The following is a 25,340-nucleotide window of genomic DNA, read 5'->3' as shown; positions in this document are numbered from 1 at the left end:
GGAAAATGACACTGTAGAGTCATTAATCCTTTGCAGGAAGTGTTTATTAAACAAACAGCACACATTCAAACACATGTATAAAACTCCAGCTGCTATTGCAGCTGGTTTATCATGGTGATGAGGCCTAAGGGCAGTTGAGCCCCCAGGGTGCGGCAGGTTTCTAATAAGGCCTGAGGCTCATTCAGCTGGATACAGCACTGGTCTTGCAGAACATTTCGATTAAACTGATTAGCTGTCATTATCCTAGATCACAGCAGATCGCAGACTACTCCTCAAAAATATTTAATCTCTACCTGCATGGATGCATCCACCTGAATATAGCCCTGGATTCTACAACTGCCTGGTGAGGTGAATACAGCACAGATCGCCTGTTAACAGTTGCAGTACTATTCTCCCTGTGGGAGTGAAGACAACATGACCATATGATCACAGCAGTGTGTGTGAGAGTGCAGTCTGTCGCGTGACGTGGCACGATCTGGATCAGTTCCCACCTGGTCAGGACAGGCTTGGGTCCTGCTGGGTCTTCAGTAGTTCTGAATGCGTTTGGTCCTGGATTAAGCCCGATATGGAGCGATGTACAGTAGCATGTACCAGTTCACTTTGGCCAAGGTCGTTCCCAATATAGAACATTCTGGGTGGACTCTATGGAGTGCGCAGCCTGCTCACGATCTGGCCCAGCTATACCAGGCTGCCGGGCCAGGAGACTACAGTAAGCGCCACCCGGCTGCGCTGCTCTTTCAGCATGGGCACCAGGGCCGAGTGGCTCATTCCTGCTGTCGACAGGCCGTTGACTGCCACTATCATGTCACCACACCTGAGATGACACAAAGAGACAAGCTATCATAGGCTTAGAAACAGGAGCTGGGGCTCAAACAGCATTACATACATGAAGACGAGCCTTTTGAGATGACTGTAATCATCAGCATATTAATTTGCAATTAAAATAATTGCAGGGTGCATTTTGAACTCCAACCTCTTTAATGGCACTTATGAATTTCCCACAATAAGCTGTGCAGCTGTATTTTAGTAACATGTAACCTCGTGTAACAGAGTGGCTAAGGGAGGTGTTTTTAATAGGTTTTAGAAAACAAAGCTCTGTGGCTTACAGATTATACTTATTAGGATTATTTCATTGTTTGCTTTTTTTCCCCAAAAAGACTTTTTGGCAAAAGGGAAAAAAAAATATCGCTACCTTTATTCTTCAATCTCTGAGGAAAGATTAGCTTTTATTCTGAATATTTTTTTGTAGTACTGACACAAAAAGGGTACAGAGAAAGGAAGATCCCCTGACCCCAGTTTAAAATACTCAGAGAGACATATCTACTGTAATTTTTTAAAACCTACAATAGATGTTATTCTTTTTGATATATGCACAGATGAAGTGAATTATTTTATTGATTGTTAGCTGCATTATGACAATAGATAGTTATGCCTCTAAATATTAGCATAGAAAATAAGCGCACACTACAAATGTTGGCCTTTTGAGCCTTTACAGCTGTTAAATAAGTTCAGTCAGGACCACTACAATCAAAAGAATAGTTATTTCTGTAGTAATTTATATTTCACAGGGAGATCAGGCATGAAAACACTGATTAGGTCAGATACAATGTGAAAAGGAGGAGCCAGGGTGGTGATGGGTTGCAAAGTGGACAGCAGTTGTGCAACAACTTTGGGCAGGCTAAAGCAGCTTAAACAGAGTGCCCTATCTGAGATTTACCAATTGGATGAAAGGTATCAGATGAGCCACTGTCCAATTTAGGCTGGCACAGAGCTCAGCTGATCTGCCAGGATTACAGCAGAGCTTGAACTAACCCTTTGCTCTGTACTTGCTGAAGCCTCAAAAGCATCAAGCAGACAGCCTGGATTATAATGATCATCATACACACATTTCTTCTTAAAGCCCAAAGTAAAAATCACACAGATTTATTTATTTATTTATTTTTTCCCTGTTTTTGTAAGCCACAGATTATCATATAAAGCACAACTGATCACTCACTTCAGGCGGCCGTCATAGTACGCGGGTGTACCGAGGACGATGGTCTTGATAAAGAACGCCTGGTTGCCATGGCTTTCCTCGTATCCCCCGACGATGCTAAATCCCCAACTGCCAGGATGGCTCCTGCGCAGAACAATCTCATGGCTACTGTGCAGGTAGCTGCAAGGAGAGGGTGGAGAGCAGAGTGAAGGAGGGCTGGACAGACAGACGGACAGACAGATAGATTGATTATGAACCCACGAACAGATTCAGGACGCTCATGTTGATATTTTTAATACATAGTAAAAAAAAAAAATCCCTGGGAAAATGTGACAAATAACCAACCAATCAGCACAAAGTCCACAAATCAGAAAGTTAATATATAATTAGTTGAGATAAATAAAGAAAAACATGACATTTAATGAAGATACAAGCTTTTCTTTATTGTATAATGTCCTGTTTGAAGCTGCTGACAACAGAACAGCACCCTTCTAAAACACCATCATATCACAAAACACAATCACACATCCAGAACTATATTGTATTTCCTCTGTGTGCTCACCTGGGCAGGCCCAGCCACATGACCCACGAGGGGGACCAGTTGGCATCAAAGTCACTGTCGTGAGTGTGAGGCAGCAGCTCATCATGGTCCTGCTCCTCCACCATGCTGACCTCGAGCACTCGCAGCTGGACCGAGGGCGACGCAGCGCTGGCCTTCAAGGTGCCCACGGCCTCACTGTGGCTCAGGTAGGTCAAATCCTGCCCGTTGATGCTCAGCAGCACATCACCTGAGAGAGGAAGCGAGAAGATGCAGTGGTTTTCTGATGTGATGTTTGGGTTGTGGCTCAATCGGTCCAGAGGGAGCGTTCACCTCTTTTGATTCGCCCATCCCTCGACAAGCAGCCGTGCGGTTGGACGCTCGTCACAAAGATCGGCAGCTCCCCGCTCTTGCTGCCCCGCCCTCCTGCAACAGTCATGCCCAGAGACTCGTGTGGTTCCTTCTTCACAGTGATGTGTTTCTCCTTACAGGTCACACACTGGGACAGGTCCTGGGAGCAATCGAAACACAGGCTTGACTTCAATGCAGCAAAAAAAAAAAAAAAAGTATACTCTTTTCATAGTATTACTTTTAAACCTCGGTTTCGACTTTGATCTCATAAAATCTAATTTTATAACGAAGTAAAGGTGAAACAAAAAGGACAAGTCATGTCCTCACTCTGTGGGTGCTGGTGCGGGACAGGTGTATGGCCACAGGACTCGGGGTAGAGCTGTGGTTAGGCAGGAAGTGATCAAGGCAGTAAAGGTCTCTAGTGGAGCTCGATTTTGGCGGGCGGCGGAGTTGGTTTGCTGGGTCGGCCAATCAGCAGGTGGACTCGTTCTCCACTGGCCTGAAAGGGCAGAATCTGTGCTTTAGAGACAAATCTGAAGTAGCAAAATTATTTTTCAGCCCCTGTCTGTAAAACCAAAAGGGAAATCCAGGATTGTAGACCAAATGAACAAACTGCACCTGTATGATCTGAGCAGCTTGCTCTGGGGTGCCGTGTCGCAAGTCCTGTTCATTGACTGCCAGCACGCGGTCGTTACTCCGCAGTCTGCCATCCTTGGCAGCCAGGCCTCCCTCCAGGAGATCTAACACAAACACCCCTGACTCATCCGTTCGCCGTACCAGCTTGATTCCAAGCTGCTCTGTGGAGTCTCGCTTATGCAGGGTGATCCTCAGAGTGGCTGGGCTGGGTGGGGTGACTTCGGGAGTGGAGCAGGGGGCATGGGGCACTGCTGGGGTGGAGGAGGAAGAGGAGGGAGGTGCCCGGGAGGCACAGCGACGCTCCCGGAGTACAGTCAGCTGCAGGGTGGTGCAGGGGCGGGCCAGGGTGGAGCGAGCAAAACTGTGTGGCACGTTACTGATGTCCACATTGTTCACCTTGGAGTGGAGAGGAATGGAAAATAAAAACTAGATGAGCAAGCTAGCTTCGAAACATGACCAGATTCTTAGCTATCTGACGCATTTAAGTCACACACTCATTTTTTTTTAGCTCTGTTTTGGTCACCACCAAAAACAATTGAGAAAGAAATACAGCGTTTATAGCTTCCCCTGTCTGTAAGGTAACTAAATTGTGTCTGTCTGCTCTCTGGAGCTTTCTAATGGAAATGGACCGTAAATAGAACCTTAAAACCACAACAGTGTGCCAAAGGGTGCTAACATCTTCTATAGGTCATCACTATTAGTGAACTGCTCACCAAGGGTGACCTCTTTCAACTACATGTACTGATCTGATTACCATTAACAGAAGACTACTGATTAGAGGAGCTTTAAATAGTAGACCAAAAATAGAAAGTTGACTAAGATGAGAGTAAATGTGGTGCTGAGAGAAAACAACTGGCTAATTTCTAAGTGAAGCTCTAAACTATCCAAAAATATATAGATAGATATTTTCCCCCCAAACACAACGTCGAAACTGATAGTCAGGATAATATAGAAATGTTGCAGTCACACAGCATATCCAGCACAATGTGCCCTACTCCACTGTTTACAATATTCTCACCACTGCACTATCTGCAGCACATCTCCCACAGACTCCTAATAAAATGTTTATTAAGCTCTTGTCTTCAACAAATATTCCAAACACTCTCTGAAAACACTGAAAATTTACGCCTGAAACTGATCTCTCACCTGGAGTATCTGATCCCCGGCCAGCAGCCTCCCGTCTCTTGCAATGACCCCGTCTCGGTAAACTTCCTGAATCACGATGTTGATGAGAGGCGTCTCATTTCCACCAACAATGCTGATTCCCAGCTCTACATATGGGTTTGCACGGTGGACCTCTATGGCAGTTATCTCTCCTTCAGGAAGGGAGGGGAGCTTCACACAGCCTAGAGGAGACACCAGTGACATTATCAAAAAAAGCTTCACTTAAGAAAGTAATTTCCACATCTTTCCAACCTTTAGTAAAAAGCTGACTGGATGTGATTATCCATTTTTTGTTTAAGACTAGAGCTCGCAAGGAAGTAAGGTATTTTATTATCCAAGGTCTCTTTGAGAAGATCCTCAGTGAAAGGAACAGATGATGTCATACCCTCCTCAGCAGACAGAGGTGGGGATTCAGGGCAGTCCCAGCCAGAGGAGGTGGAGCTAACGGAGCGCAGGAGATGGATACAGGGATTACTGAGGGGCCGCTTCACCCTGGGGACCACACACTCCAACCCTACTACACCTACAGGCAGAAGGACACAAAGAGATGGATGACAGCTATATTATTAACTTTACTGACAATCCAAGGTCGATGGATCAACTTACTGTCTTCTTCGGTGCTTTCCTCAAAGGCAGGGTTGTCAAGGCCGGCATCATCTGTCCACACAGGGCCATTACCGCAGCTGTTATTGGGTCCAGAGGGCGGTGACGGCGTGCGATCTCTCAGGTCTGTCTGTGGTGTATGCGGTGATCTGGGAGGGCTGGTCACCATTGCTCGCTCATCCCCGCTCTCGCATCGTGGACCGTCCCCATTTGTCTGCTGACTCCGCATCCCAGGGCACCTTTCATCAAGCAACAGGTGTCAGCGTATCACCCCATCCGACATGTAAAGAAAACCAAGCTCAGTTAACTTGATGCGGTGCTCGCTCGCAAGAGAACAAAACTTGAGAAGTTTTTCTTACACTGCTGAAGTTAACAGTGACTTTAGTTAACAGGTTCTTTCTAAAATTCCAAAATTAAATCAGTGAAGCAGAAGTGAAGCTCCAGAAACATGCTGACACTTTGAATAGTGCAATAGTGAGGGTTTTTTTTAACCCTAACAACTATCCAAATTCATATTTAATTTTTTTGATTTTTAAAATTTGTTAGAAGGTTGAATAAACACTAAAAATTTTCTGGCAATTTTGTCCTGGTTCAGGCTTTACAAGGATAAAATCCCAGGAAAAAGAAGCAAAAAAAAGTCTGTTTTTGTGGTTGTGATTTTCAGTTGTAAATTAGCCTTGACCCTTCAAACTGGCTTGAATTAATAACATCATCTAATTTTTCAAGCAAGACGAAGACCTTAAAGCTCCGGGAGGAATGGAAATTCTATGCTAGGAAGCACTTCAAAGCCATAAAACAGCGACAAAAGACGTCTAGCCCAGGTGTGTAGTTGACACTGACCAAATACTTGAAGCTTATGAAGCACAAAAGACCTTTTGTCCCAAATTCCCAAAGGCAAAGGCCAGCAAATGCTCACATCTGAGAAGCTGAAAACAGAGAAAACTGCTGATTTGTTGTATGAATGGCTCTGAGATCAGATAATGAGCTACAAGTTAATTATAAAACGTTTCCTTAAAAAAAGAAACACAGGACGACGTGTCCCTTCTTCGCCTACAAAAATAGAAACACTTCACTTAGAAACAATTTAAAAATAAACGCACAACGACTCAATCAAAGGGTCAGTATAGTATCAGCCTTAATTTCCTTTATTACTGTAAGTGGTAGCTTAGAGGTAACAGGTGTTTAATCTCTTGTGACATAGAGTAATTTTGTTTTCTTTAATGAATTTCCTTCCTTGTCTAGTCTTTCGTTTTTGCAAAGAACAAATAATTTTGACAGGAAAACTGGTAGATGCTAAAAACAAACACTTCTGCTCACATAGATGTAGTCATTTGGTTCCTTTGTTTTTTTTCCAGGGACAGTGAAAGTTCATTCCTCACACGTACACGGCATGGGCAACAAAATGAAGCAGCCCACCTTAATCATCGTGGAACACCGTGTCCTCCTCTTTTAATCTAATGTCTGATCCCTAATCTTCAACAAAAACAATGTTGACTTGCAAAGTCACACAAACACAACGGCAGGCTGTTGGCTGCTATCTTAAACGTAAGTCTGCAGGGGAGCGGTGAGCTCGCATGAGGCCGAGGTTTAAGCTTTGCTAAAGGATGTCGCGTTAGTCCTCGCGGTGACCTTGTGTGATCTGTTAAACCATCTTTCCTTATCTTGTCAACAGAACCTTACGCGTGTATTCTTTCCTGAGGTAAGACCGGGATGCAGATACTTTTAAGAATAAATGTTTAAAAGGGGATACGCTCAAGAGATTTTGCCCTTAAAGCCTCACTAGAAGATGACAACTGGTGCTGTTACGCAACATTTGACCATTTACCGTTATCTTGTTGACTTTCGGCTTCACTGGCTGGCACTTTGCTACACAGCAGTTCTTTAAAAGGGATTCTTTTATAGAAAAACAGCTGACTCAGAAAAGCTTTTAAAGGACTGTAAGTGATAGTCTGTTACCCTGATCTTGTTAAGGAAAATCTCCTCAACTTAATCGAGGTGTTAGGAGGACAGTGGAAAAAAACCAACGTCAAAACACTGTAAATACTCTGAAGAAATTCAACTACAAAGGAGTCTGCTTAAAGATGAAGAGCACTGGTTTTAATGCCTTAACCAGGCACAAACACATCATCACATACTGCTTGAATTACATCCTTGAAGCAGCAATGACAGCCTGACACCGATGCACGCACACATAACTGTGCACTTCAGTGCAAGACATGGCAACAGAGGAAGCAGGACAGAGAGAGTAAGAGGCAAAGCAAACCGAGAGACAGACTGAAATAACAAAAACAGTGGAAACCAGCGAGTAAATAATGTCTTTTTGTCATTCTGAGTCACGCTGACCTCACACCCCACTGCGTTCGACTCACCACAGGCCGGGGTTGCCCTTGGCTGTCTCACAGAAGAAGTGGTTGAAAAGATCTCTGGTGTTGAAGTTGCTCAGCATGGTTGCAGAATGAGAACACGAAGGCTCCTGGTCAGCCAACCCATGACTGTCGAAAGGGAATCACTAATCCCCCGTCACATGACCTACAGCCCAATAATCCCTGCAGGGTCTCACAGCACCTGGTCCAAATGGGCCAAAAGCCAAAGCGTGTGCACGGGGTGGGGGGAGACCTTTAAGGTTAAGAATGGTGGGTAAGTCTATGTGATGCGGACTCTGATTTGTGATATCTCCACTGGTTCAGCTGAAAAACAAGCCAATCACAACGACGGACTGGCCATGAATGCCGCTTGTGGTTATTACTAAAAGATGTTCAACCGATCGCCTGGTGGCTTTGTTAGCTGAGAAGCTAAGCTCATGAAATCCTGACTGCATGCACGGTGTCATAATGATCTCATGCATTCATCCATCTGCATACAAGCTTTATTACCTGTGTTTAAGGTGCGCCTCCAGGTCACAGCGAGGCATGCTGAGGGAGCAGACAGGGGTCAAAGGGCAGGACACAGACAGCTTGTCCAGCAGCTTGTGCACCAGGATGCTGGACCTGCGACATGCCTGCAGCTGCAGCCGCGTCCTGTCCAGAGGGCAGAAGTCCCTCTCCTGGAGGAAGCTACGCAGGCAGCGGGCGCAGAAGGTGTGTCCGCATGGCGTATCGAGAGGCTGCACCAGCGGTTGCAGGCAGATGTGGCACACCAGATCGTCGTCCACTTCCAGACGGTAGTTGTAAAGGTGGTTTTCCCAGCTGCGGTGGATCTGGCCACACTCGGGACACAGAGCCTCCAGAGCTGGCTCCACGGACCCAGCCAGACCCACCTCGGAGCCCGGGCTGCCCATGTCTTCTCCTTCAACACAATTCAGCTTTGGCACGACTGAGTCCAGCTGGGATGCAGAGCGGTTGGGAAGGGGCGCACACACTCCTATCCCATAAGCTTCAGAGGCTGAACAGGTGGCGGAGAGGACAGATGCCCCCCAGTGGCTGATGGCACATCACCCTGTGGGTCAGAGGCCAAAACAAGAGAGTTAAACAGCTGTTTCAGAAAAAAACAAGACAACAAGTGTTGGGCATTTATTCATGTGGCAAATGCTTTGTGCACGTGTGCCCACGTGTTTGCATGAGACCGAGGGTGACACCGAGTGTGTGTGTGTGCCCATTTATGTCACAGCTGAGATTATGTATTGCTGCTTCTGTCCACTAATCTGGTAGTATAATCTCTCTTTTGCTCTCGCCTGCTCCAATCTTCCAATTCCACAAAGAGGGAATTATCTGGGATTGAGGCAGAGAGAGGGCACAGATCAGAGAAAGTGAGCTTGGGAAAGCAGCAGAAAAGGAAAGTGGTGCCGACAAGATATGGAAGGGAGCGTAGACAGGTGGAATAAGAGAAGAAGAGAGCAATGGGATGTGAAAACAGGTACAAGGGAAGAATAAGAACATGAAATGGAAGAGAGGATGGAGGGAAGGAGGGGGAAGCCAAGGAAAACGCTTGATATTTTTGGTTCAGGCTGGGTACAGTAGATGAACTCAGTCTCCTCTACAACGGAAAGAGAACACGCCCAAAGCAAAGTCTTGAAATATAGCACTCCAGTGAGCAGAGCGTGTCCCCAGAGCTAATGCACCGCAGTGTGCGCTGATCATTTCCACAGCGTTTCACATCCAAAGCCCCTCAGACCCCCTCGGCCCTTCTATTAGCCCAGCCTCCGAGGGGCCAGATGCTATCAGCCGACAGCAGAGGGCGTGCCTCTACGCTCAGCGGGCCCAGCCAAGATACAGTGACTACCTGCCTCTGTTCCAGCGAGGGTCTGCTCCTGTCTCCATGACGACCTGGATCCCGTTCTGCTCAGTGGGGCTTGACATTCAGAGTGTAGCCAGAGAAGGATGCAGAGGAGCCACACAACAGATGCACTCCTCTCAGCAGGATGCTCTCCTCCTCCTCGGTACAGCCTGAAAGCTTGTCAGACAGCGCAGACGATGATGATGAGAGTCCCCTTGAGTCGTTTTTTTCTGCTTTTTTCATCTCGTCTGGGTCTTTTTTTTTCCTTCCTTGTGACAACCTGTCCCTCCTGTCTCCTTGGCCACCCCACCGGTAGTTACTTATTTCAGCCTCCTTTAAGTACGTGCTCCTCCTGTGTGCGTGTGACTGGCTGCTTCTGTCTCTATCCCGCAGCTGGACATGAATTAATCATGAGGACACAAGGCTTCTCTGTTTCTATAACAAAGCTGTGACATCACCACATCACACACACACAAACAAACAAACACACGTACACACACACACATACTCGTAGACATGCGAGCGTAAGTCTACACAACCAAAAGCAAACACGCACATCAAGCACAAGAGCGTTTTTAGGTACCTGTGAATGGTCTTTATCAATAAGTAAAGTCTTCGTGTTTTCACTGTGACAGCACTTCAGAGCAGTGAAAAGCACTTAAATGTGTTTTAAACAGAGCTGTTGCAACAGATTCTTTTATACAAACAATATGAAGACTGGCAAATGCTTGTAGAATATCTCTTTTAATCCCACCACACAGTGTGTATGTACGTGTGTGTATGAGAGTCCAAGGCCAGGCTGTTATTGTCATTGCTTTCCATTTCAGTAAATAACACTCTTGTCTCTCTGCTTATTGTTCGAAATGACAATCTAATCTTACAGGACATGACAGTCCAGTGTGCAGGAATTACATTTTCAAAGAAGATGAAATGATGTTTTAGGCCACAGATTTAAAATCTCAGGTCCTCTCGGCTTAGCCTACATTTTCATAAAACCCCATCTCTCTTATCTTAAAAAAAGGCTCTGGTAGCCACTTGCAGGAACAGGCCTGCTGCTGCTGCTGTTCTGCAAGGTCTGTTGCAATAGGCTGCCTTTTTTTCTTAAACGACCCCCCTCCACACCACCCAGACACACAAAGAAAAAAAAAAAAAAAAAAAAAAAGACACTGATTTAATTTAAATTTACAATTATTTTTTCTGGCATAGACCTGATCTACCTTGGGAGCGCTCCCACTGCAGTGTCATGATCAAATACGCAAACCCGACACACTTACATATACCAGAAATTTTTTTTAATCATTGCCCCCCATCTGTCTGACTCCATCCCACCCTCCCCACAAGCGGAAAAACCTGGGACCGATGAGGCGACAGCAGCATAGAAAGCAAAGCCAGCCACACACTGACACCGCTCGCGCAGGCAGATGTGATGTGACGTTACCTTTTCCGGCGGCTCCTCCGCGCCGTGCACTCCGGCCCCAAAAAGGGGGGTGATTATTAGCCGCGGGACCTCAATCACGCATCCACCGCAACGGACCGTTCCGCAAAACCCGCACGAAAACGCCCCCGTGCCTTTGGCAGCGCTGACCCCGCCCACTGCTGTCCGTCAAAACCGAGTGGGCGGGGCATACAGTTGTCAATCCAGAGGAGAGCTAGGGGGTGGCTTTAAGACCGCCTTTTCGTAAATAAATAATTAACAACCAAATAGACAAATAAATAAGTAAATAATATAATATAAAAATAAATAATAAAACAAAATGTGTTTAAATATATTTATATATAAAAATTCTAATAAGTCAGCAAACACATCAAAATAAACATATATTTGTAACGCAGACAAACATAGGTAAATCGATACACGAATAAACACGTATAACTAAATAAATAAATATATAAACATACATACATACATACATGCAAAATACATAAGTAAATACATATGCATAAATAAATAAATAAATAAATAAATACAGGGAACAAACAAAAACGTAAATAAATAAATGCATACATACTGTAAGTTATTCTTTTTGAAGATTACTGTTTACATTGTAGGCTACTGTTATAAAGGTTTAAAGGGGGCGTGAGATTAAAACTTATTAACATGACTTAGTTTTATTTTAAATAATAAGTGAAACTTAATATTACAGCTTTCAGTTTTGGATAAATGCCGCTTTTAAAGATGAGAATGTCTCCCTTTCTCAACAAGTTTTGAGAGATGTTAATAGTTAATTAGCACAAAAACCTTTCCACTGACGTATAACATTCACCAAGCAGTGCAATAAAATAAACAAACCTCACCAGAATTTAGGTCGTTCTATGGTCAGAAATAATGACGACAAAACCACTGCCAACTTCTTAAGTTAAGCTAATATTTTTGATGAACACAGCAGCTTTATACCAGTTTACGGTAAAAATGGGGAATTAAAAACAACCACTGCGGCATCGCTTTCGTTTTACTAAACGGGTACATTTTGTTAACTGTGTGATAAACAGAGCCCAGACCTAAATATCAGGATTTCTTTATTTTTATTATAACGTTTTAGTCGGTTACTGTCCAAGAAAGTTATTTGGGAAATGGCAGAAAACAGAAAAAGGTGGACGGTGAAGTTAAAAATGATCTGGCATTATTCAGGGCAGCAAAAATCCTCGGGGTCCTCGGTCGGAGGACCTCGCGAGGAGGTAAACAAGCGATGTTGGGTTAATTAACGATCATCCATCGATTTTAGCGCAATTAAGTTTGCGTGTGATCGCGATGGCAGAAGATAATGAGCTGGAAAAGTATGTAGCTGTGTTAATATTTGTCCTCACTCGGTATTTGCGCACTGTTGAACGCAGGTTTCCTCTAAATCCGTAACAGCGCTCCGTCGGTAAAAAAGAGCCTCATTTATTGTGTTGTTAGACGAGCTTGTGATTGTATGGAAAGCCTGCCTTCGTGGTGGCACACACCATCAGCTGCCTGTCCTTTATAAAAGTAGATCAGCGGGTCTCCTCTGCTGGGATTGTGCCGATTCAGCAGCTCGGGTCAAACCAGGACACTGTTCCCCTTTTGCTCCTGATGATTCACTTTCTCTTCCGCATCACTCTGTTTTCTCTCACTTAATTAGATTATTCTCCCCTTGGCTCCCCCTTGAGGATTTGCGCCATCTTTGTCCTCGGCTTCTCACCATTTCTCCTCCCCTTCACGTGAACAGTGTTTGACGTTTTTTCCTCTTTATTTATCCATCTAGGCGTGCAGTGGAGGAGCTCCTCAGGGAGACTGACAGAGCCCGCGTGAGAGCAGAGACCATGGGCCCTGCAGGATGGTGAGCACCGTGTCTGATATGCCATCTGTCTGACTCTTACTTATCTGCTTTAGTAAGAAGGCCTGGTAGTTGAACCCCACATAATGTGTGCATTGCACTTGAACTAAATGAAAATGGCTGCAGTAGTGTGCGATACTGCAGATTTTTGGTATCGATCTGATACCAGGTACATAGTCGGCCAATACCGATACCGATAATTGTAAATTGTAAAAGAAAATTAATAAATCGTCATTCATTTGCAACAGATTTAATGAGCATTAAATCGCTGTCATTGTTACTTTTCACTATAATTAACACATAAAAACGCATCTTTTAGCTTTCTGTGAAAATGGGTTTTTTGGAGACTTGCAGTCTAAATGTGCAGCATGTTAGGTTAAATTCTCTAGCTTATAATGTGCTATAAGCTATAAATAAAATTGATGTGGAGGTTAACACAAAAAAAGATTCCTGTAATTTTTTCATAGTGCATACCTGAAGTATATTTTTCACTAAAAATGATTTAAAGCAATTCCTTGGGCTAGATACTGAACTTAGAGGATAGAAACAAAGTATCGTTCCTATTGCACTAGTATGGATCTGATACCAAAAGCAATGTTGGTATCAATACTATCGATTCTATATTTGGATTGATCCACCCACCTCAAATTTGATTTTGGCACTTTTTAATTTGGCTTATTTCTTCTAGCATCTCAAACCCTCATAACTTCTTCTACAAAATATATCTACTTAAAATGAACCTTTAATTTCATTTATACTCCGTTAAAAAGTGCAACCATATGAACTTTACACATGCTCAAAATGTCACATCCTAGAATAGAAGAGAATAGAATGCATGTATTTGTCTCTGTATAGGTGCACAATGAAATTTGGAGCATCTCCCTGAGCAGTGCATACAATTAAGATGCATCAAATACAAACTTATTTTAACTTGAAGTGAAAGTTAAAATAGACACACATACCCATTACGCTGTCCTTAATGATCTTAGACAGGATGTTCATAGTAGAGGCAGTGTAATGTTTTTTTCTATAGCCCCTGAGCAAACTTTGAGCATCAGTATTATGGGCTAGATCCTAGCTTTAATAGCAAAACTGCACAAATTTAAAATCTATGAGAGTGAAAGTAGTATTAAATCATGACTGTGTTAAAAAATGATTTAGATTGCAAAGAAGAAGGTGACCCCAGTGTAAAAATGTAGGTAAATGATATATCTTGTTTTGACCTGCCTCCAATCTGACATGGTGACACTTTAAAATTGACCCAAATGCTTTTTTTTTTTTTTTATTTCAGTGAATGACCAAAACTCCAATATATCCCATTTAAAACTTTACTTTAGATCCTGACACTTGCAGTGGGCGTTACATTGATTTGGTTGCTGCTTTTAACAAAGCTCCAATTTGTTTTTCACCTCCTAAGTTATGAGTATTAAAAAATGCTGGAGAAATACTGTAGACTATAAAAGAGTGTACTCAGAGGACATGTACCTCATTTTGTAGGAGGAAGCATGGATTCATTACATACAATAAAGTTATTGTACTAAAAAAAGAATATCTGATACTGATAGGAGGACAGATGGAAGGCACTGATTGATTTTTCATTGAATGTGTTTAGATTTATGGTCCCATGCTGCTCTGAGCGATTTAGATCAATGGGAAAGGCGTCAGTAAAACGGGGTTGGAAGCTGTGGTCGACTGCACACATTTGATAAAAGTGATGGTCGTGCATCAGTGCACCCAGTAAAAGTAAAGAGCAACTCCTTCTCAGATGAATGAGGATGTCAGTGCAGGATGTAATCAGACTGTCACCAAGAACCGCCCTACTGTAAAACAATTACAGTAGAGCTGCACTGCATTCATCCCTCATTACAATGAGCAGTGCACATTTGAGAGCGAGTGGTCGTATTCTCGACTGGTGGATGAGCGCCTGTGTGGCAGAGAGCAGTCTCCTAGCATGGTTTGTCCCCTCATTGAAAGTCAATATGAAGATTTTAAATGATGGCCTTTCTCCTGTGATGAAAAAGTTCTATCCCGATGGTAGTCGTCTCTTCCAGGAGCCATCCTCAGGGAACTAAGTGGTTTAAATATGAATGTAAATTTTACTTCATGGCTTTCACAGTCACTAGATCTCTTACTAAAATGCTTTATGTTGGGGGTTTATTTCCATTAATTTGCCTGTAGTTAAATGTTTGGTATTGTGTAACCAGCATGTGAGAAAATTAATTTCTTGTTAGCAAAAATACAGTTTTAAAAATGTTTGCTTTGTTTTTGTCTTTTCTCTGCACTGAGTTCATGCTTTAAGCCCGTTAATAGGGTTCTCTAACTAATCTAGGGTAATATATAACCAGTTTGGTAATGTGTAAAAACACCATGATGTCCTGGAAAATGTTGGAATGTTTGATCTTGTATAAATGCATTGTGTAGTTATTCTTGCTACTTTTTATCTCACTGATATTTACATTTAAAGTAGTCAAACTTGAAATAAAAATTGTCATACAGGTCTAATTGAGATCAAAATTTTTTACAGCAGACACTTGATGGAAAAAATGACAATCTGATGCTGAGGTCATGAATCCAAATCACCCAGTTTAAGCCACTGAGAGTGAGGTTTTTAAGTTTAAAAAAATATATATTTTAAATACCTCAAAGAGATGTCTAATTTGTATTTCTGAGGATAAAATCTGTGTGGAAAATCACAGAACTGCTTATTGATTTTGAGGGAGGCTTAATGCTGGAGTCAGCCCATAAAATACTGCCAGCTTTTAATCAGTTTCATGAGAATTCAAAGGCGGAAAGAGCAGAAACACTCAGTATCCTCAGCGGTAGCTGCAGCTCTGTCTGCGAGGACTTTTAAAGATGAATCTGTCCTGTGAGTCCTGTGTGGCGGTTATTAGCTCTGACCTCAGTGACGACCATCCATCTGTCTCTCTAATGGTCGCAGGGGTAATTGTAACACGTCTAACGAACCTCTCTTGTCCTTCACTTCTCTTTGAGGTTGAAATGTCCTCTGCGGAGCACCAACAAACGCTTCCTCCTCAACACGCTGCGCTCCACCGGCCTGCAGCGCCGCACTGGCGAGCCCGGAGCCGGACACTCCACCGCAAGGGGGCGCCTGAGGAGCGATTCCCCAGACAGAGGCCGAGACCGCAGCAGGACACCTCCCAGAGATCACAAGAGTAATGGAGGCCACATTGATCATAAACATCATCACAGGGACGGCCGCAGAAACCGAGATAAGAAGCTGGATAGAGACAAAGACAGACGCCACAGAGGCGACAGAGAACGGAGACACACTGATAGACCAAGCCGAGACAAAGACACACACACACACACAAACTCCACGAGTTAAAATAGCCCACCTGTCTGTCTGTGTGTGTGTGTGTGTGTGTGTGTGTGTGTGTGTGACTTAAACCTGAGAGGATCTGCTGACTTTGCTCAGAATGAGCTACACGAAACTTTAAGTTTTTGCTACACTTGTAAACGTGGACAATTCTCTCATGATGCGTTCAGTTGCTGACCCCCCCAGTAAACTTTTGTCTGAATAACACATCCCACACGTTTATGTTCTTCATTCTCTTCATCATAGTTTGATGCAGTTATGCTTCGCCTATAAGAGCAGGCTTTGTTTCAATCATAATGTCATTACCATTTTTCTGTTATTATTCACTAGCCATGATGTTTACATAGGCCACGCTGCAGTCGCCACTGGGTAAGCACATGTTATCGCCTGTCCAACTTTTTGACATGTATACACCAGCTATCACAAAGGGTTTTGTTTGTCAAAGGAGAGAGGAAAAAAAACTTTGTTTTCCCGACACTCCTACATGCGCCTGTGCTTGTGGTTTAGTGGTCTCCAAAGGATTATGTGTGGCAGTGAAGTATTTTAACCCTTTAACACATACAGTATTTTCACCTTTTCTAAGGTTTGAGGATGGGTGGACGTTTGCTGAAGCCTTCAGTGTCATCTCCATTTGGCCTCCTTTTTTTTTTAATTGTTCCACAGCCTTATATAAACGTGACAAATGTCAAGCTCGTTGGCCCTGATTACACACGGGTCTATTACAGCCACGTTAACCCGCATCACTCCTCGCTTAGGCCATTACATAAAGGAAAAAAAAAAATCTGCAGCTTGAAAGTTGGCTAAAGTGCATCTGAGGCGCATCATGCTTCATAAATCACGTTGTCTCCACTGTAGAGGAGAATGGCTCTGGTTAACTGTTTCCTTCCTCTTTGAAACAATAATCAAATATAAACACCATTAAGCCATAGTGCAGGCGGTGTTTTGTGTAGAATTGGTTTACTTGAACTTTATTGCATTGCTGAGTGCCCCATTAAGATACAGTCGAAAGTGCCATAATTGCTTCTGAAGAACTCCGGGCAAATACGGTCTATTGATACACACCAGCGAGGTAAAAGCCCGATCTTCCTGTAATTTTTCCTGAAAAATAAGTAAATCGCGTTCGTCTCCGCGTTGCGTAAAGGCGACACCGGAGAGCTCGAGGGCTGTGGAGACACGCTCCACGCGCACGGCTGTTAATTGAGTTCAGTCCAGTCACTCCAGCCTAATTGGTTTAATGGCGCGAGCACACGCCGCCGCTGAAGCCTAATGACCAGCAAACACCGGCGAGAGTGCGGCGAGCGAAGTGGCCGCATGAGCTCTTGTTTGTTGTCGCCAAGATACCTGCGTGCGGAGACCGTGGGCCCACGCGTGCGAAATGGTGTTAAATGATGCATTTACAAAAGTATAATGGGCGCGTTTTAAACGTTAGAGGGGGGAAAAAAGCAGATAAATGAAAAAAGTGGGCTGTGTGTGGTGTTTGAGCTTTTCGCCAGAGTTTCCAAGACAACTGTCTCTCCATCCACGTCTCTTATCTGGCGGGTCAACCAATGTTTGCGCCCATACGTATCGATTTATCAACCTCAGTGTGCACACGAGAGATATATCCATATAAAATGTCGATGGCTGTGCTGTTTGAGGACAATCCAGCTTGCCTTGCGTGAGAATCGTGCTCCTTCCAGGCGCTCTTGATTAATACCTCCCTCTTTTGCCCCACATGTGGAGGGAGCAGTTGCACGGTCACCTGTTTTTGTTGTTGTTGTTGCTGCTGCTGGGGTCAGAAACAGGTGGATGCCAGGTAAACCTTGCGGTATTTACAGAGTAGCATTGATTTACGCGCTGTTGTTCAGTTGGCTGGGGAAAAAAGCTCCCTCAAACTGCAGAATATCCTGGAAACTGGGAGCTATCGGCCTGCCGTTTTTGAGCAAACAGTGAAACCAATGGCTTGGGCGCTACAGGGTCACATGGTGGCAGAGTGACACACCTGTGTGGAGCAGTAAGGGCCTCGCAGTTGCGCCTGAGGCAGGTAGAGCTGAAGGTTTACGCCGAGGTAGGGCGCAGGTTACGGTGCGTGTGTGTGCGCAAACGGCCCCCCTGCAGACACGGGTCCTCGCCAGCCATGAATCGGGAAGATCACTTTTATCCCTCTCAGGTTTTTAAAGACTCCTGCGCGTACCAGAGATCACAGGGTGATGACTACAGCCACAGCAGCCCGCCACCCTGCCTCTACATGAGCAGGCAGGTCCACTCCGTCTACACACCGCCGTCCATGGGAGCCTTGGAGCAGGCCGGCCTTCCTGACATTGCTACCACTTACAGTTTGCCGAGTATGCGGGAGGATCCTGGCGTGCCCCAGCTCCACCACCACCAGCACCAGCAGCAACAGCAGACCCTCCAGCCGCCTCCAGGCTACAGTGACCCCGTGGAACAGAGCAGATATCACCTGCCATTCCCTTGGATGAAAACCACTAAATCCCACTCACACACCTGGAAAGGACAGTGGGCAGGTAAACACTCAAACAAATCAGCGTATACAGTGTGATCATGAGCGTACTACAGAATCTGATGAGGGGGGATACAGTTCTTAATTTGAGTTCAAAGAGGGCTTTAAATTAAAATTTGGGGACAGTCACGTTTACACAATTTAGCTATATAACACGTAACTTTCAACTGACTACTTCTGAGGCCTTTAATGACATTATGGCCCCAACAATACAATCCTGGGTGTTTCAGTTTACCTGTCAGTCATTTTTGTAAAAGGCCCGGGAGGTGAGCGGTTGCTTCATATCAGGTATTATCGTCACAAAAATGTGAGTTTTGTTTGTACAAAAACATTTTCATAAATCACGGTATCTTCAGCCACGAGCAGCCTAATAATAGTCTTTTATATTGCCAAGTCGCTTGTAATTGTAATGTGGTCTTGATAACGTGGAATAAAAAAAGAAACTCTAAAATGTAATGAACTTTTTAAGGGAAGTATTTTTCACGGAAGAGTTTTCAGTGGACTGAATTTCAACAAACTTGCTTTACGTGCAGCGAGTTTGCGTAAAAGCAGTGTCGTTGTTAGGAAAAAATAGTTTGGTTAAAATAAAAAAAGTTCTCATACTTTTCTTACGTCAGAATGAAATTCCCAGAGAATATTTCTTCTGATTCTCTCTCTTAAAGAACTCTCAATAGAAGCGTTATGTATGAACGAGCCACTCTCATAAAGTCGAAACTGAATAACTTTCACTCTGATATAGCAGGCCCACGTTGTTTTATTATTCTGACATACTTAATGGACAGTGTAAACTTATTATATATGAATTTTTTTTAACAGTTACCATGAAGTTAAAAAAACCAAAAAAGTTTTTAAAATCAGCATGAACGACGGTAATTGGGAATGATGCCCAGAAGCGAAACTATAAATTAATGCCTTACAAATAGGCAATAATTATAATCAGTAGCTTCACATGATTCATATTAATTCCTAACAACTTGACTATGTAAATCTATTTAAAAATAGCCTGCATGATGGCATATTTCAGGTTCACTTTGAAAATAAATGTATATTAAATGCAGTATTTTTTTTTAATTATTGTTAAGAACGTATTAAATACAAATTTAACTGCACATTCAACGTCATAAATGAATGAATAGTCTTTCTTGTATTGATGCTCAAAATGAACAAATAAGGAATTTAGGGTTGCACATCTAAAATAAAACGCTCTAGAAGCTTTTCAAACTGATGCGTGACTGATAAGGTGCAAATAAAGACAAAAATTACTTTTCTATAATATTTTAAATCTATTTTTTTACTTGAGTGTTTTAAATGTAAAGTATGTCATCACAGGATAATGGAAAATGGAAGAGGTCATTTTTGAACACTCAGTTCATTAAAACGTGGATCTCATCGAGTTGTGATCCAACTAAATTAATTAATTTATTCATTTATTTTAAATAAGCGGTCGATGGATTCTTCTAAACTGTCTAAAAACGTCTATTGTCTCGGTCTTTATCTTCAACAATATGAAAATACATTTAAAAAAAAAAAATTAAAACTTATATACAGCTTTCAGTGACTGTAGCAAATAAAAAAGACTTCCTGTTTGTGGTTTATGATATGCAGAGTAATTAATCTGCTTGAATTTCAGCTGTGGGTGATCACGTGCACTGGGAAATATGTTTTGTCCTTGAAGGAAATCTTAATTTAATCTCTAAAACAATTGATCTATAATAATCTTCACCCCTAAAATCTAAATTAAACCTGTTTGAATGATCCCCTGTAATAATAGCCTGTTGTTTGGCCAAGTATTTGGTTAGTACTGGTTAAATAAAGAGTGGCTGGAGATTCTTCTTTACATTAATTTTCTAGATTTTTTTATTTTACATAAATAAAAACACTTTTCATAGTTTACAAAAATAAAAATGTAAATTTAAACTTGAAGTGCTTCAGATTTTAATAAAAACTCTTTTTTTTTAAATTACATATTCTTGCTTTTAAAGGGCGCTAATTCTCCTTGTGGTTTCAGGGTCATACGTGATGTCTGAGAATGAAGAAAACAAACGCACGAGGACTGCGTACACGCGCGCCCAGCTGCTAGAGCTCGAGAAGGAGTTCCTTTTCAACCGCTACATCTCGAGGCCGAGGCGCGTGGAGCTGGCGTTGACCCTCAGCCTCACCGAGCGCCACATCAAGATCTGGTTCCAGAACAGGCGCATGAAGTGGAAGAAGGAGGAGGACCGGAGGAGGGCGAGGGGGGCCGACCCGGACCAGGACTCCTCCATCACCTCTGGGGACCAGGGGGAGGCCGCGGGAGGGGTTTCCTCCTCAAACGGACCTCACGCCACCACACCCCCCGTGTCCCCTCTGCACGGTCTGTCTGCCTCCGGCTCCAGAGAGAGCGCATAGATCCAGCGGATCTATTTTTAAGACTTTAAGATTTTTAAGACTCAGACCTGAACTCATATTTAAGGGATCATTTTAACTTTGACTGAAACTTAAATCCAAGTTTTAGGAAACATGTACATATATTTTTTTCCTGAAAAGATTGAGGGTGATTAGGGGAAAAATCTCTTAAGAGTTTATGTATCAGGTATTTCTGTAAAGTGCTCGTTTACAGGGACCCCTCAGAAATTTCTCTTGGACCACCATAAGCCCCCTGACTGGATTTCACAGTCTGTTATTTCTGGACTTATTTAGTGACATTTCTTCATCGCTAAACATCCTCTGAGATAGGCTCAACACCAGATGGCAAGCGGAGACAACAAATTCACCGAGGACGAACTCCTTTCCCGGCAGCGGACCACAGACATGATTATCAGTGCTGTTGTTTTCCATACATCAGTGTACACTTGTATATACACTAAGCTGTATTATGGAGATTGTTAATTAGAATCAATGATCCACATGTTTTATTGATTGGAGATTTTATGGATACATTCAGAATAAAAATATACCACAGCCCTTGAGCCTGGCAGTGATGAGGTTTAGAGGCAAATTGGCGCAAAACTCAACCTCCGGCACTTCATAATTTGTTCGCGCCATCAGTGAGCAGCAGACTTTGGAGGCGCAAGCGGCAGATCTTCTTCACCTCCTCGATTCCGCGCTCTCTCCACTGCGCGCTCGTTCTGGCAGCGCTCGGACAGCTGCCGCAAGATGTTCGCTTTGTCGTTCATCCGGGCGCAGATGACAAATGGGAAACCGAAGCGCTTTTTGTAATCCTTGTTGAGACGGGCCATGCGCTCGGTTTCCCCCGAGGTCAGCGCGTCCATTCCGGCTCCTGCCTGCTCCTGGCGCGACTCCCGGGTCAAGGTGCCTCTCTGCAGGTCCCTGCCGGCCAGGTCGGGGTGACACCTTAGGATCCCCTCTTTACCTGCACATACAACCAATCATTTCTCTCAATTTAGAGCATTAAACTGATACAGGCCTACTTATTAAACAAACGCGTAAAAGTTAACCCGAGCAGAGGGTAGAAATGTTAATAAACTAATTCCGTGGATCACCTGATTCTGGGAGCTCGTCGATGAAGTCACTGATAGCAGCCTCCAGAGCATTTAAACTCACAAACGGACGCCTCGACCACACAGCGGCTGTTATAACAGGACATTTCTCCACCACGTTACCGAAAGTGTTCACAAAATCCTCGTAAGAAAGAGCATTTACAGCTGAAATGTCCATGACTTATGGGAACAGTCTCCAGTGGTGCCACAGGCAGTGTTTGTTGACCATTACGCAACACTTTGCAACAAGGGTTAACGCACCGCTGGACACACAGAACACCCTCCACCCTTTCCGGATAGTCTGGCAGTGGTTAATATTTTCTTATGGAAACTATCATCTGACACTGGAAAGAACAGTGGCTGAATGTAAAATAGGAGGAAAACAGTGATTTAAATTTTAGCTGCAGGGTCCTTATTCAGCATTAAAATTCTGAGCTCTGGCGTCCCCTAGCGCTGAACGAAGGTCAGCAAAGAATATAAATCAGACGGGTATCCATTAAAAACAGCGCAACGCCGGTACTGAGATCATGATAAGGCTTCAGTGGTGGAAGATGTAGACAGATCCTCTACATGAAAATAGAAAATATTACGTAAGCTAAAAGACCTGCACTGAAAATGATGGCATTTTCAGACAAATTAACAGGATCACATTTCCTGAACGAGGCTCTTTAAGTCTGGAGTTTTAATGGTTAAAAAAAATAATTAATCAGGAACGAATCTATAAGAGGGCCCCCCTGCTTTAGAGCCCCCCCCCCCAACTTTTATGTCCTTAAAATACTTGTAAAAACTAATTGTGTAAAGCTACCTACAATTGTCTTTGTTTTCTGAGAACCGATAACGATACAATAAATAGTTTTAAAGTGTCTTTGTGGATATTTTGTTGACTCTATTTACATATTTTTTACTTGCTTTACTGAACTCTCTAAAACCTAAAAGAGAATTATGGATTTGATCAACTGGTCTCTGAATGCAATTGACACCCCTTTCTTCTACGAGAAGTTTGGGCTTGGGTGAGCCTGAGTGCTGAAGATATCTACCTATTCGGAACCATGGTAACAGGGTTCTGGCTGATCGGAGCTGGCTTGGCCCTGACTTACCGGAGAACTAAGGAAGAGGAACCGGCTGTTCAAACCCCCACAAGGCTGCCCGCTGGGACTGAAACGATGGGAAGAGGTGTGAGTTTCTCAAAATGGGCTCATTGAGTGCAGCACGGATAAGATCTTAGAAAGGCTTAGGGCTGCCGTGAATACTCAGAACAAGATCTCTGAGTGCAGACTGGATTACATCTCGGAAGGGCTCGCTCGGCATAACATCTCTGAGCGTAAATTGGATGACATCTCGGGGAGGCACACTGTCGTGAGTTCTCAGAATCGGCTCTTTGGGCACAAGAATGACAACATCACAGAGCGCAAGTATGGCGAAGCTCGTGGCTCTCCAACGGGAGATTGAGAGACCAGTGTTGGACTGTAGAACTGCTTGGAAATTCATATGAGCTGTTTGCACTTAAGTAAAAAGCACCATCACTCATGCGGATACCCCTTCGGCGCCAGCTGCGGTTGCAAGGCTGGAGCTGAACAACAACACCCTGATAACAACTGTGTTTTGACTGTTCTTCCCTTTCTATGCAAGGCCACCTGGGTTGGCTGGAAGACTGTTTACTTAGCCTGGCAGGGCCAAGGACACTGTCTCAGCTGAACTCTGGACACATACAGTGGCTTGCAAAAGTATTCGGCCCCCTTGAACTTTTCCACATTTTATCACATTACAGCCACAAACATGAATCAATTTCATTGGAATTCCACGTGAAAGACCAATACAAAGTGGTGTACACGTGAGAAGTGGAACAAAAATCATACATGATTCCAAACATTTTTACAAATAAATAACTGAAAAGGGTGTGCATAATTATTCAGCCCCTGAGTCAATACTTTGTAGAACCACCTTTTGCTGCAATTACAGCTGTCAGTCTTTTAGGGTATGTCTCTACCAGCTTTGTACATCTAGAGACTGAAATTCTTGCCCATTCTTCTTTGCAAAACAGCTCCACAACTGCCCTGTGATGGCCTCAGAGGTTGTCTAAGAGAATATTGGGAGCAACAACATCATGAAGTCCAAAGAACACACCAGACAGGTCAGGGATAAAGTTACTGAGAAATTTAAAGCAGGCTTAGGCTACAAAAAGATTTCCCAAGCCTTGAACATCCCACGGAGCACTGTTCAAGCGATCATTCAGAAATGGAAGAGTATGGCACAACTGTAAACCTACCAAGACAAGGCCGCCCACCCAAACGCACAGGCCGAACAAGGAGAGCGCTGATCAGAAATGCAGCCAAGAGGCCCATGGTGACTCTGGACGAGCTGCAGAGATCTACAGCTCAGGTGGGGGAATCTGTCCATAGGACAACTATTAGTCGTGCACTGCACAAAGTTGGCTTTTATGGAAGAGTGGCAAGAAGAAAGCCATTGTTAACAGAAAACCATAAGAAGTCCCGTTTGCAGTTTGCCACAAGTCATGTGGGGACACAGCAAACATGTGGAAGAAGGTGCTCTGGTCAGATGAGACCAAAATGGAACTTTTGGCCAAAATGCAAAAACGCTATGTGTGGCGGAAAACTAACACTGCACATCACTCTGAACACACCATCCCCACTGTCAAATATGGTGGTGGCAGCATCATGCTCTGGGGGTGCTTCTCTTCAGCAGGGACAGGGAAGCTGGTCAGAGTTGATGGGAAGATGCATGGAGCCAAATACAGGGCAACCTTGGAAGAAAACCTCTTGGAGTCTGCAAAAGACTTGAGACTGGGGCGGAGGTTCACCTTCCAGCAGGACAGCGACCCTAAACATAAAGCCAGGGCAACAATGGAAAGGTTTAAAACAAAACATATCGTTGTGTTAGAATGGCCCAGTCAAAGTCCAGATCCAAATCCAATCGAGAATCTGTGGCAAGATCTGAAAACTGCTGTTCACAAACGCTGTCCATCTAATCTGACTGAGCTGGAGCTGTTTTGCAAAGAAGAATGGGCAAGGATTTCAGTCTCTAGATGTGCAAAGCTGGTAGAGACATACCCTAAAAGACTGGCAGCTGTAATTGCAGCAAAAGGTGGTTCTACAAAGTATTGACTCAGGGGCTGAATAATTACGCACACCCCACTTTTCAGTTATTTATTTGTAAAAATGTTTGGAATCATGTATGATTTTCGTTCCACTTCTCACGTGTACACCACTTTGTATTGGTCTTTCACGTGGA

The 25,340-nt window shown here is 43.6% G+C and overlaps 4 protein-coding genes across 4 annotated transcripts; 2 read left to right on the top strand and 2 right to left on the bottom strand.

Moving 5' to 3' along the window:
* Positions 1-54: 54 nt before the first annotated feature.
* Positions 55-9,999, bottom strand: lnx2a (ligand of numb-protein X 2a). The gene is given in 12 exon segments (XM_039617376.1): positions 55-814; positions 1,997-2,155; positions 2,538-2,763; positions 2,847-3,024; positions 3,192-3,306; positions 3,308-3,363; positions 3,483-3,896; positions 4,647-4,846; positions 5,050-5,187; positions 5,271-5,506; positions 8,141-8,702; positions 9,486-9,999. Coding segments are annotated over 11 exon segments (2,262 nt in total). The 5' UTR covers positions 8,545-8,702; positions 9,486-9,999; the 3' UTR covers positions 55-678.
* Positions 10,000-12,124: 2,125 nt separating this feature from the next.
* On the top strand, positions 12,125-16,321 carry si:ch211-140b10.6 (protein POLR1D-like). The gene is made up of 3 exons (XM_031740322.2): positions 12,125-12,254; positions 12,704-12,778; positions 15,767-16,321. Exons 1-3 carry the CDS (start codon positions 12,229-12,231, stop codon positions 16,119-16,121), a joined length of 456 nt encoding a protein of 151 aa, XP_031596182.1. The 5' UTR covers positions 12,125-12,228; the 3' UTR covers positions 16,122-16,321.
* A 139-nt stretch (positions 16,322-16,460) lies between these two features.
* On the top strand, positions 16,461-21,555 carry pdx1 (pancreatic and duodenal homeobox 1). Its single transcript, XM_031740320.2, has 2 exons — positions 16,461-18,616; positions 20,621-21,555. The coding sequence occupies exons 1-2, from the start codon at positions 18,229-18,231 to the stop codon at positions 20,998-21,000; spliced, it is 768 nt and encodes a 255-aa protein (XP_031596180.1). The 5' UTR covers positions 16,461-18,228; the 3' UTR covers positions 21,001-21,555.
* On the bottom strand, positions 21,487-22,591 carry urad (ureidoimidazoline (2-oxo-4-hydroxy-4-carboxy-5-) decarboxylase). Its single transcript, XM_031740321.2, has 2 exons — positions 22,095-22,591; positions 21,487-21,964 (listed from the first exon to the last, which is right to left on the bottom strand). The coding sequence occupies exons 1-2, from the start codon at positions 22,267-22,269 to the stop codon at positions 21,636-21,638; spliced, it is 504 nt and encodes a 167-aa protein (XP_031596181.2). The 5' UTR covers positions 22,270-22,591; the 3' UTR covers positions 21,487-21,635.
* Between the last annotated feature and the right edge of the window lie 2,749 nt (positions 22,592-25,340).

Source organism: Oreochromis aureus, linkage group 9 (genome assembly GCF_013358895.1).
Source record: "Oreochromis aureus strain Israel breed Guangdong linkage group 9, ZZ_aureus, whole genome shotgun sequence".
Lineage (NCBI taxonomy): Eukaryota > Metazoa > Chordata > Actinopteri > Cichliformes > Cichlidae > Oreochromis > Oreochromis aureus.
This window is presented reverse-complemented; position numbering and strand designations above follow the sequence as displayed.

Bases quoted from the DNA above. Each gene is read 5' to 3' on its own strand.
- si:ch211-140b10.6 (XM_031740322.2), top strand. From the start codon at position 12,229: ATGGCAGAAGATAATGAGCTGGAAAA. The intron at 12,255-12,703 runs GTATGTAGCTGT...TTATCCATCTAG, and splicing joins GAAGATAATGAGCTGGAAAA to GCGTGCAGTGGAGGAGCTCC. The intron at 12,779-15,766 runs GTGAGCACCGTG...CTTCTCTTTGAG, and splicing joins ACCATGGGCCCTGCAGGATG to GTTGAAATGTCCTCTGCGGA.
- pdx1 (XM_031740320.2), top strand. From the start codon at position 18,229: ATGAATCGGGAAGATCACTTTTATCCCTCTCAGGTTTTTAAAGACTCC. The intron at 18,617-20,620 runs GTAAACACTCAA...TTGTGGTTTCAG, and splicing joins CTGGAAAGGACAGTGGGCAG to GGTCATACGTGATGTCTGAG.
- urad (XM_031740321.2), bottom strand. From the start codon at position 22,269: ATGGACATTTCAGCTGTAAATGCTCTTTCTTACGAGGATTTTGTGAAC. The intron at 21,965-22,094 runs GTGATCCACGGA...TTGTATGTGCAG, and splicing joins CGACGAGCTCCCAGAATCAG to GTAAAGAGGGGATCCTAAGG.